Source organism: Mastacembelus armatus, chromosome 14, assembly GCF_900324485.2.
Source record: "Mastacembelus armatus chromosome 14, fMasArm1.2, whole genome shotgun sequence".
Classification (NCBI taxonomy): Eukaryota; Metazoa; Chordata; class Actinopteri; order Synbranchiformes; family Mastacembelidae; genus Mastacembelus; species Mastacembelus armatus.
Window position 1 is genome coordinate 11,647,040 of NC_046646.1, and position 12,372 is coordinate 11,659,411.

Here is a 12,372-nt window from a genome sequence, read left to right on the forward strand (position 1 = left end):
ATCATTTGTATATGCTAAAAAGACCAGAAATACCTGTAATTTGACAGACTCTGGAAGCTTCATCTGGAACAGTCCTTGGTCTAGATGTTCTTCTTTAGTCTCTCCGCTTGTCTCTAAATGTTTTGACTCTTTCTCTGTTTCCTCAGCTCCTTTCTCACCATTTACTTGCTCTGTCTCGTCCACCGTTTCTTCATGTGGCATGATGGATTCTTTTTCCTCTAATTCTTCCTTTTCCTCTATTTCTTCCTCCTCCTCCTCCTCCTCCCCCTCTTCACCCAAGCCATCATCCTCATATTCCTCTTCTTCTTCCTCCAAGGCTTCCTGGTCTTCATTCACAGTTTCTGTTTTTGGGGGCGCCTTCTGTTCTTTCACATCTTTCAAACTGGCATTTTCTTCAGCAGGCTCCTCTGCTTTCTTGTCACTGAAGACAGTGGGTTCAATCATCTTCAGGATGTGTGTAACATCTTCATCATTAAACACACCCATGATGAGCAGGGTACTGATGAGCTTCAGGATTGGAACAAAATGAAACTCAACACTGCCTCCCACTGGATCTCTCATTGCTTGCCCTCCATCTTGAACTGCCTCAGTCAGCATGTTCAGGGCCTTGGTCTTTAGCACCTGGGAATACAAGCAATTTTATTATTACTAGTGACTCAAGAGTTGCCTAAATTGCCAAATCTGTGCCACCCCACCTGCAATGGGATGCCTGGACTCAGTGTGTAGATGTCTGGGTCTGTTCCTACAAACCCAGTTGAAGAGAAATGAAGTTTGGGACGTAGACATGTAGTGAGGCCGACCCCAGGTAAAGCATGAGATTTGTCATAGTACAGAGTGATACTCCGTGTTTCATCTGTCATTGGGACTATGAATTCTTTGTTGGTTCCTAGCCGGTTCCTTTTGGCAGACTCCAGGTGCATGCTGATGAGCAGGTCATAAAAGCCGCTCCTCATTGGCCCAGGTAGGTACGTGTTCTCAATGGCGTAGAAGAGCTGGGATTCATCCACATGGCTGCACAGAGCATGAGCCACGCGGTTGTTTCCCAAAGCACACAGTGATCCGTACAGCTTCAGAGTATGATAGTGGAACTTCAGCAAGTCCATATGTTCAGATAGCTCCAGGATGTCAATACACCTAGAGAATGCAAATATGGGTAATAAAAAAAAATGTACATTTTTGTAACACTTAACAAGGCAGAAGATAAACATAATGCAGAATAGTGAAAGCTCTGACTTGTTTTCTTCTGGGATGTGGAGGGCCATCATGGTAAGAGGTTCCTGACACTGCACCATCCAGCCTAGTCTCTCACTAACACGCCCTGTCTCTGGAGACAGGAAGTGGTTGGGCATGCGGCTCCAGATGACTGGGGTTAACATCTGGACATCCAGTCTAGGAGGACACTGAGGGACAGGGTTCTTGCGTTCGCTCCGAAACATGGCGGCTGAGATGGGCATAATGTTCTGGCAGGACAAGTAAAGAAAGCAAACTCTACATTACAGTAGACAGTTACAGAAGAAATGTATTGATATGTAATTGTATTAATATTTTGGGGATTGGCGGGAAGTGATTCTTTGTAGCTGACCTTCAGCTTGCCTAGTTCAAACTGAATCATATTCTGGCTGGAAGGCAGAACAAAGACAGCGGGGAACAGTTTTGTGTTGGGCTCCACCTGAAAGGAGGGAACACAACGTGGTCTTTGCATTAAATAACCAAGACTTTATAAGAAACTTCATGCATACAAGACTGAAGCTTATCTGACCTGATAAAATGTGTTGATCTCTTTTCCATTAGCAGTGAAAGTCATAAGTCCTGTATCCAAATCAATGAGACATCCAATCACAAAATCCTCTTGACTGACTCGGGTCTGCTGGGAGCTGCTGAACTCCCCTCCACATACCATGTAGCAGTTACTGCGTTTTATGCTGAGAAAGACAGAAAAAAATCAGAGGCCAATATTTTGTTGTCATTTAAAATAAAACACTAGTTTTTCTTTTGTTTTCTGCATGCAAGAATGACATACCTGTCATGAATGTTGCCTTTATCATCACCTACTGTGACTGTTACATTTCTCACTTTGCTCATGTCAAAATGAAGGTCATACTGGTGATAGTCAGGCGTGATCCAGCCTACCCACACACCACCAGGTTCCTGTCCCGCAAACACTCGTACAGAATAATAGTACTGGTAAAGGAAGGACATGGGTGGGAAGTTAACATTATTGTATTACTGCTGAATACACAAGTTTGTATCAATGTTATATTGTTATGAACATTATAACAAAAAGTTCACATCATACTGTAGTGGTGTTGAGGATGATATCGATGTCATCCCGGTCATCTGGCACAACATCTTCCACTAAGCGTGGCATAGTCGGAACAACAGGGGGTGGTGTTATTAATGCTGCCTTTTTAGCCTTGAAAAGGAATCTGTAAGTGACAGGAGCAAATACTCACTGTATATGAAAATGTAAGTGCAATATTCCAGCTGTAGCCTCCTTAAACCCCACACAGCCTTTCCTAAGTTACTCTACATGAATCTGTACAAACCCTTTCTTCTTGCTTTTCTCAGTTGAGGCATCCTTCTCATTCTCTCCATTTTTGATGGCAGGGATCTCTTTGGATACAGAGGATTCCTTTTTCTCTTCCTCCTGCTCTTTGCGAGTGGCAGACTTCTTGAGGATTTCAAAGTCAGAGTCTGGGTCCACCTCTAACATCTCATTCTCAGGGATGGTCAGAGCACGGGTAAGAAGAGTAGTCCCGGCTGGGACTTTGAAAGACTCATGAAACTCAACTGGCATGCTGAGTCTGAAGAACAGCAGATCTGTGTTGGCATTTTGAGATCCAAATGTCTTGTGGGTTACTTTGAGACAAGGTGCAGTTTCCACTGTGCCATCAACACGGGACATCTACAGCATAAATAAAAAATGGGAGTAGATGGTAAAAAATATGAACTATAACTTAGTTCAAAAAAATCTAAGAAATAACTGTGACAACTGAAGCAGAATACCTCAATGTGATGATGATCAGTAGGCACAGCAATGAACTGTGGAAGGCTCTTGCTGAACCACATGGTAATGTCTCTTTTCATGTTAATAGCAAAGGGTTCAAATCCCTCCTGTAGGCCACAGATGGTAAAGTAACGAAGACTGCTGACATTCTGACCCAAGTTGATTCTGCCAACCTGGGACAAGCCCAGACTGCACACAGGTATGAAGCCTAGTGATGTTCAATAAGCAAGCGTACATCAGAAACACAAACCAACATGTGTCAATATCCAATGTCAGTTGCTACTGTACTTACCCTCTCCTATCTCAATATCCTTAAAGGCCATCTCTGAGCCTGAGTCACTGATCAACATTTCTCCATTGAGTGTAAACATGATGTTCATCTCTGTGAGGTCAATCATACAGCCCACCACATCACCAGATTGCCACTGACGACCAAATGACTCATTTCCCACATGCCAACGTTGGGCCTGAAAAAGAAAGCCGTTAATTTTAGACTTGAGCATTACAGAGGATTTACCATCCTTCATAAACATGTCAGTCTTGCTCCCACCTTGAAGCCATTGAACACATATGCTAGCTCATCTGCACCAAGCTCAGTGTCTGCACGAACACTGGGCCTGGCCCAGCCCACTCTCATCTCCCCGACTGTCACAGCTTCAAACTCAAAATACCACTTCCCCTGGGTGACAGCATAAGATTTCTCTGCTCTGAACACTCTGATCTTATTCTCACGGGAACTACCAGGTCCATGCCCACCTACATTAACAGAAACACAATGATATTTAATAGAGAAGATGGATTTGGTAAAACAACTGTAGCTCAAGTAACATATCTTGTAGAACTTCATAAAAAGTCCTTCCAGTATGCTTATAGGTAGATACATGCAAACGTACTGCTCTCCTGGTCTGGTGGTTCTATGTTGTAACCATATCCGATGAGAGTACGAACTGCTGCACAAACTGTGTCTCTGTTGGTCTTTTTAGTCTTTTCATCCAGTAGGTTGTAAGGAACCAGACGGGGATTGCGCTTGTTCACTATATCCTATAAAAGAAGAGAAAAAGAAAAAGAAACACATAAAACATAAAAATGAAATAGAATAAACTCATGAAAAACGCACATAATTGCATAATTGCTGTTGTTACTATTGTCATAGGGACTTCTCCATAAAAAGAATGGTGATACCTGCACAATACTGTATGTCCATCCCTGGCGAACCCGGTCTCTTGCCCACACATTGTGTCCGTTTTCAGCCAGTCTCTCCACTAGAGTGTTCTGATTAGGGGTCAACTTAACATGGTTGAGGTCCAGAGGGGCTGGCTTATATGCATTACTCTGTATGTAACTAACACACAATACTTTGTGGTGAGAATGATAAAAGAGAGCCAAAATATAAATAATAAATTAAAAGAATCAAATCAAAGCCTTGCAGCTCACGTTTTAGGAAGTTTGGTCTTTTTCAGATTTTCCTCTGCTTTCTCATCTCCCATTCCTACATGACAGCCTAGTGCCAACAGAGTCCTTTGAAATGAATCACACAACACATTAGAAAGGCAAAAAATAAGGAAGCACAGAGTTACATAATTAACTAAAGTCACTGACTTACTTGAGTGTCTCTCCTGACATTGCTAAATTGTAGTTCTTCTCTGGTTCAGGCAGACTCTGGAAATCTACCAAGCAGGGGTGCAGCTTCTTGTTGTCATCTCGAAACTTGAAATCAAGTTTGCAAGGTGCAAAAAAAGAATTTTTTTTAAGGAAATCGTTACTGTACACAACTGTGTTTTCTATGGGAAAGATGACAATCATTAAAAACACTCACTGGTCCATAGGTCCATCCTTGTTCAATACGAGTAACAGCCCATAATTCGTGGCTGTTTTCTGCAAGCTTTTCTCGAATACGTTCCAGGTGAGGAGGAAGTACAATCTGAAAGGACAAGAAATTCAGTGCCATAGAAAACACGATCATGAAAAAGAGATGGAACAGGATGTTACCTGTATAGTGTCCACAGGGCAAGGGGTAAAGGCTGTATGTGAGAGAGACTGAGTTGGACCCAACAGGTTGCGGACACCATCAAAATCATGCTTATACTCCTTAATGGGTTCAATCCGCAAACGGTCCCTGGGCAGTACTGCTTCATAGCATGGAGCATAGCCTGGAGGTGGGAGAAACTTGAAATCCCCATGACGACCTCCGAGAAGAAATCGCAACCTTAAAGTGAAAGACTGACATTAGTCTCATATGTTGTAATTGAAAACCAAAATTATATTTTTCACTTTAGACACAAGGTCCTACTTTATGCCTGCAGAAAAGCTGACAACAGGGAAAAACAGGCCATCCAGGTTGAAGTTCTCAAACATGCCCTGAACAGGATGTCCATTAATACGGAAGGAGATACTGGGTACACTCAGATCCAGACAGCAGCTGACCACATCCTCTGCCACCAGGATGTGCTGATTGGGTGTGGCAACATGACGCGGTACACGTCCTGTGGACACATAGAGCAAGTGAACTCATATTGTCAATATACATGATATACAAGTTGGCAAAGAGAGAAGCTCATTCCAAAGTCATAAGAAAGATACAGATGAGAATTTTAAACAAAACCAATACATGTACAGACTGCTGGTAAGACTTCATTTAGTTTACCTGACCAGAGGTGAAGTCCATCAAAGCCGTAGGAGTAGAGGTCATCCCCGACACCATTGCACCCCCAGCCTTCCCCTCCACCAGGGTAAGGACTGTAGCCCTCCGTCAGAGCCCAACCCACACGCAGGTGATAGGGCTGAGCTGTAAGGAAAGGCTCCACGTGGTCCACTATCACCTCAAAATACCACTTCTTATACTGAGTCGATCCTTCACAGGTTCCAAGGAAAATGTTGGGTCTCATGCTGAAGGACAATTACAAAACAAATATCTAACACTGAGCAGTTGTTTAAGTAACTGGGGCTTCATCTGTGGCTGAAAGAAAGATCACAAAGCATTTTGAGCCCATACTTGGGTGTGCCCATTCAAATTGACCCACCTGGTTACATAGTTAATAATGTTGGTTTGAAGTAGAAGGTCACGACCTGGAAGCAGATTCTCTGTGATGAGGTTCTGATTTGACCTTACAGCCACCCCATTACACACACAGAGAGAACAGAGCACATCCAAGACCTGGCATAACAAGAGAGACAGAAATCACTGACAGCTGTTACAGCTCTCCATTGTAGTTGGAGATTGAGTATTTTACTCTGTTTTGTACATGGAAGAATGCATGGAGTGCAGTCAACTCAAAACATCTCAAGACGTAGAGGGTCATTGGGTTCCTGACCTTATGATTGCGGCCATGCTTATCCAGCAGAGAGATGATTGATTTAATGTGGTTCTCCTGGATAATATTCAGAACTTCTGGACTCTCAATGAGAACACAATACAACACCTCCAGGATTCCTGTCATAAAAATGTGACAATATACACACACATATATATATATATATATATATATATATATATATATATATACATGTAAATACAGTACATAGCCACTAGCAGTACAGTGTTTACATGGTAAGACAAGAAAGCACAATGCAATACAATATACTTGAATGCAACACAACTCCTTTAAAAATTACAGTAAATCAACACCTCTTTGGCCAGGTTACATTAAATTCAGTTTCTAACAACAGAAAAAGTTACATTGTATTCATATATATGAACACTGTATCTCATGGGGTCAGTCTAATATATATTGGGTCTTGGGAATAAACAAGAAATTAAATGTACATGTAAAACACATTTAAATAAGTTTCTTTTTGTCTTATATACCTGAAGATGCTTCCAACCGATCCAATTTACTGACCAGCCAGTCAAGGTTGTCACAGAACAGGGCGCAGTTCGCACGATTACCTCTGATCAAAGAAGCTTCACAAAAAAAAAGAAAAAGACCACATGAGCAGAAAAGATAGTTAGTGGCTGAACATGGGAAATATAAATGGCTAATATTAAATCAATATGAATGCAGATAACAAACACATGAACATACTGTACCTAGCAATTCATACAGTAAATTTACTATCTCTTTCCATGACTCTGCGGCTTCCTCCCCAGCGTACTCCGAAAAGTGGGCTGCTGTGTTGTAGACATTGAGCCGATCAACGCAATTCAGAACAAGTGTAATCATTCCCTGGGAAAGAATAACAATATCTGAAATAAATCAACTAAATTTACATCCACACATGCAGCACATTATCAGCAGGTACTGTAGACCAACCTCTTCCTGGAAGAGGTTCTGTCTGTTCTTAAGAGAGCGAAGCTTGAACTGTTTGTCCTCATGCTCCAGCTCCTCCTCGGGGGGTCGGAAATAGAAAATGAGATCCTGCAGAGAGAGCACCACTGCGTCCATAGGCAGAGATGGGGCACTAGAAGATTTGTTTTTCCCACTCAGAGCATCTAGACCTCTGGAGACATGAAAAGAGCATATTGAGAATATGTCTAAGGAAGAAAGAAAGAAACAGCTATTTAAGATTTGAATGAAATATAAGTAGTGCTACTTGATGAATTGATTGAAGAGGCCTGTTGTGCTGAAAATCATTCTGGCAGCTTGGGACTCCTCAGTCTGAGATCGAGCCACTGTGAGCGCATCATCCATGTGACCTTCTTTATGGAGTATGGCCTAGGAATTCGACACAGGTGCTCTTAAATACAAACAATAATTTAAAACCTATATACTGGTAGTCATAGAGTGAAGTACATGCTGACTTAAATGCGTTTCAGTTGTCATTGTTTTTCCAGCACACCTTGCTGACCACCTTGCTGTATAACTGTTTAACTCCTTCCCTGTCCCTACCTTTCTTTTTAGAGGACCCAGACGAGCAGATTTGGCATCAACAGCAGCATAGGTAAGCCAGAGTCCAGATGAAACATGCTGTACGAAGCACATGGACTCTCCATACTTAATCTCAGGTGTGCCCATGCCTTCCACATCTCGCTTCTGGGTCACTTCAATTTTTTCCTGTAATTTAAATAAAAAGCGTATTCTTCGTTAAGACCCATTGAGTTTCAGACACTAGAATTCTGGCATAACTGACTTTGTATGACACTGACCTTTGAAATCCTGAAGCAGAAAGCAGACATCTTTGAATTTGCTTTCTCTGGGTCCACCAACAGCAGTCCTTTCTCTTCATCCAGGCAAAGGTATCTGCCTGTTGTTATGTGACGAATTCGGAACGACAGTCCCCACTTAATATGACCCCCGCTCCAACTACCAACACACACACAAATGAATGAGCATCTGCACACTGTAAAGTCAGTAGTGAATGATTATAATTGATTATAATACACGTCATTAAGGTAAGTTCTCACTCACACAATACGTAATGGCTCAAGTCTCCATAGCGATCGAGCCTGGCTGCATACAGCCCCCCCTTCATAATGAGCAACTCTAAAAAAAAAAAAAAAAAAAGAAAAAACCCTGGTCAACGATGTGGAAAATATATTTAAATTAAAATTTGACAAATTCCAAAACATTTTAATTTATTTTCCACCTTTTAGTTTCAGTTTTTATCAAGTGAACTGAACACTTGCAAACACTTGTAGCACATTGCAGTTATTCCATCATGTAAAAACTCCTGGTTTGGGTGTTCAAATACCCTTTGATGCTACAATTTAAGCAGCTGATAAGGATAAGGAGCTGTGTTATTGAATAAAACCTTTGCCACTTGGTTGTTCGTCAACCCAATTCAAGTCTGCTGTATGGGGAGAAAAAGGTGAGAAATCACAAATCACGACACATGCTACCACTCAGTCTTGTTTTCTAACTGAGAGATCATCCTAGAAAACATACTACAAACTTTAAAAATTGCCAAGAGTGACAATGTCACAATGTGTAAGATTAAAATACCTAAAATAACTAAACAGTTCATTGGATAATATTTGATGGCATGTGCAGCAGTGAAAGATTTGCAATATATCACCTGCGCTGATCGTCCCCTTGGTCAGCTCCTGGGATTGCCAAACACTCATCCATGTGACCATGGAACAGCCTAAGTACATATCCTCCTATCAGATAACCTAAAGGACAAATTACACATTGCTGAGCATGTGGACAGGTCTTTGACCATAGGAGACTTTTTTAGGAACAAGGAAATTACAGACCTTCAGCTAGCTCACATCCAGACATTAGAGGGGTCATGGTCCACAGAGTTTGCATAAAAGAGGCATCTACCATCAAGTCACCACTGGCATAGGACAGATGCTGAAAAGAGCACAGGCGGTAATATTGATAAGAATAACTGACAACAAATTGACAAGTAATGATGCAAGAAAAAAAAAGTTAAGGTTACCAGGTATCGCTCTGAAGAAACACTAACAAGAATGAGGTCATCTCCCACCCTGACCTTCTCGCCTTCAGACCTTTGCTTGGAGGCCGGATGGATGGTCCACCAGCAGGCCTCTCCTGTGACGGAGAAATAAATTTAGAATATAGAGCTGTACACGAGCCTCTGTGGGTCATGATGGGCAGTACATTTCATATCCACCTGTGGAGTCTTCCTGCAAGCCCACATCAAACGCCAGTTTGTCTGTCAGTGAGCGTGAAGTAGTCAGACAGCTCAAGTACTGCAGCATAAAGACAAGGATCACAAATTAGTGCCATGAGATGACCTGCACTTCAAGAAATTCAGAGAACATCAGATTTTAAAGAAAACTGCTGCTATGAGTAGATTGCAGGATAAAGCAGCAGAGGCCATGTAACTGATTGCAAATGTGCTCACCATACTGGAGTGGGTGTGTTTCAGGAGGATGGCATGTCCGTACAGTAGGGTTCGGTGACCACCACCTTGTGATGACTGGAAGATACATAGTCAATTAAATAAAAAATTATATATATAAATAACAAAATCTTGCATTGTTATTATGTTACAACCATATTAAGGTTTTTAATTTTCATTCTCTTTTATTTTTATTTATACATCTGATGTAAGAAAGCTAAATAAATTATGCTGAAGACAGAGATTTACAATAACGAAAACATGGAGCAGAAAAAGAAGGTTGAAGCTGAGGTGTCAGGACAATGATGTCACTCAGTGTAAGTACACTATTATGATAGCCCTATCTGTAAAAACTGACTGTGAAAAAATGATCTGAAATGCACACAAACTCTCTGGCTTGAAGCAGTGAGTCATACCCATTTGTCCAAATCCACGGCCTATGGTTGGCAGGTGGGAGGGTGAAGGAACATCGGTGTCAAGACATAAAAAATACAAAAACCAAAGTGAGTTTCAGTTGTTGACCAAACAATACGCTACATCTATTTATTATATCGAGGGCACGTCTTATGGAAAAGATGTGGCTCTTAAACAAACACTACTAAGTGTCCTCACACTTTGTTACCTCATCCACAGAAGAGTTAGACAGCATCTCCTGTAATGCCCGCACAGACAGAGACTGCTCCAAAATGAAGCAGCAAATAGCAAGGTCTGGAGGGACGTTCTGAAACACAGGACAGCTAGTAAACCTGCTGAGTATTAGCAATTTAAATGATCAAATGTATTAGTTAAAGGCAATAAGCACTGTGTCCTCTCACTACCTGAGCATTTGAGGTGGTTTCAAGGAAACACAGACGATTCCCAAACCCTTCACATGACAGGCACACCTTGATCTGTTCCTTAAGAATAGAGGCAGTGCACTGCAGCACCACATGATCATCCTGCAAAGACAAAACCAGTCTAAAATAAAATAGATGCAACCCCAAAGCATCCCTCTTCTTTGTCAAATCCCACAATCAACACTGACTATCAACAGCTTGGTCTGAGATTAGGGTGTGTTATGTCATTATGACCAGCGTAGTCTCGAGCCACTAGCCTCAAGACTATCAGAATTTACACAGCTTCCCCTGCAGCATTGAAGTACTCTCCAAGACCTGTAAATACACTTTTTTTGTGTAAAATTGGTTCACCTTTTATTTATTAATTTATGTTTCATGAGTTGGTATATTAAACTTTCCATTTATGACCCTGATAGGTCCATATAGTCATAGTGTCCTATGTTAGAGGTTGATTACAAGCAAAACTAATTGAAAGGTGGTTATGTACCTAGTAGCTTGGGATCATGCTTAAATAAAATAACCTGTAAAACTGGCTGTTTCTCTACACAAACTTCATAACCTTCAGCAGCACTTGTTAATGCAGCTCGCTGTGTCTGTCACAGGCTTAGCTCTAATGTCTCTGTCTCTCTGGCTCCAACATGCCAGCCACTCGCCTGCAGTTCTCTATTTCAGGCTGCTACACCTGCTGTTCACGTGTCTCTTTCTGGATAGCAACGGATATTCAGGATTTGACAGACAGGACAAAAGTTGGCTCACATTGCTGATTTGATAATACAATTAATCAACTTGTCAATGGGAATACTCAAAATCTTCATTTCATAGTCAGCTGTTTGTGTTTATCTACACATGCCAGCAAGAAACATTCATCATTTTATTAAAAAGCCCTCAGCATAGTAGCAGTTATTTATGAATCTTGCAACAGATTCTACAAAATACAAGCTATGACTTGCAGCTTTGTAATATGATCCATTTATATACATATGTAAAAAGTTAAATATCTGTGGCATGGGCAATCTATTGTAAATATAGTCACTGGTGTGAACAGGTTGCTAACACATCAGAGGGAAATTTTGAGAGGCCAGTTTAGAATTGGAAACTGATGAGGACAGCGAGTAAACTCCATTAGAAAGAACCAGGATTTTACATTACACCAATTTACTCATAGACTCAACATAGATGAGGTGTTGTGGGCTTTGATTTGAAGTTGATGATACCGTACAGTGAAGCAGTTCTCCTACTATGATCCCTGTTCATTGTTGCCACATGGAGCTCGAACATGGGATCAAGAGAATTTCTCTATTTCTGGTTTGACAGGTTGTGTTTCTAGAGTTGGGTGTTGTTTCCTTTTAATTAATCTTAAATCCTAAAGACATGAACTACTAAAATATCTTATTTAACATAACATTGACTATACTATACTATACTATACTATAATGTGGAAATAGACAGCAAGACAAGAGCCATTATATTGAAGCCAAAAATGCATCTGATAGCACTCTAAAGGCAATTTCTGTCACTTTCTGTTTATGAACGTGTCTACAGGCAGACACACACACAGACTGACAGACTAACTGAGAGGCAGATGACAACAGGAGGTTAGCAGTTCAAAATCACTTTTTTACAGATCAGTCCCTTAAGAACAAAAACCTGACACACCAACATCTGAGATTAAACATGGCTGTTTAGTAGCAACGTTCCCACATGGGCTGAAGAAAGCAGGTGCTGAAATGGGCTTTGGATCTATTAATCCTCACACAGTAAATATAGAACCCAGCTGAGTTC

General features: G+C 41.2%; 1 protein-coding gene across 7 annotated transcripts in view; it reads right to left on the reverse strand.

Moving 5' to 3' along the window:
• LOC113142532 (ryanodine receptor 1-like) overlaps window positions 1-12,372 on the reverse strand; it is a 43,900-nt gene that overhangs the window by 29,995 nt on the left and 1,533 nt on the right. For all 7 annotated transcript variants that reach the window (XM_026327566.1, XM_026327565.1, XM_026327562.1 and 4 more), the window contains exons 2-37: window positions 10,573-10,692; window positions 10,377-10,475; window positions 10,171-10,191; window positions 9,758-9,832; window positions 9,524-9,602; window positions 9,329-9,441; window positions 9,141-9,240; window positions 8,960-9,056; window positions 8,353-8,427; window positions 8,091-8,247; window positions 7,834-7,998; window positions 7,538-7,659; window positions 7,258-7,444; window positions 7,035-7,170; window positions 6,813-6,908; window positions 6,319-6,437; window positions 6,028-6,161; window positions 5,652-5,893; window positions 5,298-5,490; window positions 4,997-5,213; window positions 4,824-4,928; window positions 4,611-4,714; window positions 4,442-4,525; window positions 4,190-4,349; window positions 3,901-4,048; window positions 3,558-3,763; window positions 3,300-3,474; window positions 3,007-3,215; window positions 2,547-2,905; window positions 2,297-2,426; window positions 2,021-2,181; window positions 1,760-1,922; window positions 1,583-1,669; window positions 1,234-1,460; window positions 696-1,134; window positions 34-621 (exon numbers count right to left, since the gene is read on the reverse strand). In XM_026327566.1, the coding sequence (XP_026183351.1) occupies window positions 34-621; window positions 696-1,134; window positions 1,234-1,460; window positions 1,583-1,669; window positions 1,760-1,922; window positions 2,021-2,181; window positions 2,297-2,426; window positions 2,547-2,905; window positions 3,007-3,215; window positions 3,300-3,474; window positions 3,558-3,763; window positions 3,901-4,048; window positions 4,190-4,349; window positions 4,442-4,525; window positions 4,611-4,714; window positions 4,824-4,928; window positions 4,997-5,213; window positions 5,298-5,490; window positions 5,652-5,893; window positions 6,028-6,161; window positions 6,319-6,437; window positions 6,813-6,908; window positions 7,035-7,170; window positions 7,258-7,444; window positions 7,538-7,659; window positions 7,834-7,998; window positions 8,091-8,247; window positions 8,353-8,427; window positions 8,960-9,056; window positions 9,141-9,240; window positions 9,329-9,441; window positions 9,524-9,602; window positions 9,758-9,832; window positions 10,171-10,191; window positions 10,377-10,475; window positions 10,573-10,692 (5,892 nt within the window). The remainder of the gene's footprint in view (window positions 1-33; window positions 622-695; window positions 1,135-1,233; window positions 1,461-1,582; window positions 1,670-1,759; window positions 1,923-2,020; window positions 2,182-2,296; window positions 2,427-2,546; window positions 2,906-3,006; window positions 3,216-3,299; window positions 3,475-3,557; window positions 3,764-3,900; window positions 4,049-4,189; window positions 4,350-4,441; window positions 4,526-4,610; window positions 4,715-4,823; window positions 4,929-4,996; window positions 5,214-5,297; window positions 5,491-5,651; window positions 5,894-6,027; window positions 6,162-6,318; window positions 6,438-6,812; window positions 6,909-7,034; window positions 7,171-7,257; window positions 7,445-7,537; window positions 7,660-7,833; window positions 7,999-8,090; window positions 8,248-8,352; window positions 8,428-8,959; window positions 9,057-9,140; window positions 9,241-9,328; window positions 9,442-9,523; window positions 9,603-9,757; window positions 9,833-10,170; window positions 10,192-10,376; window positions 10,476-10,572; window positions 10,693-12,372) is intronic.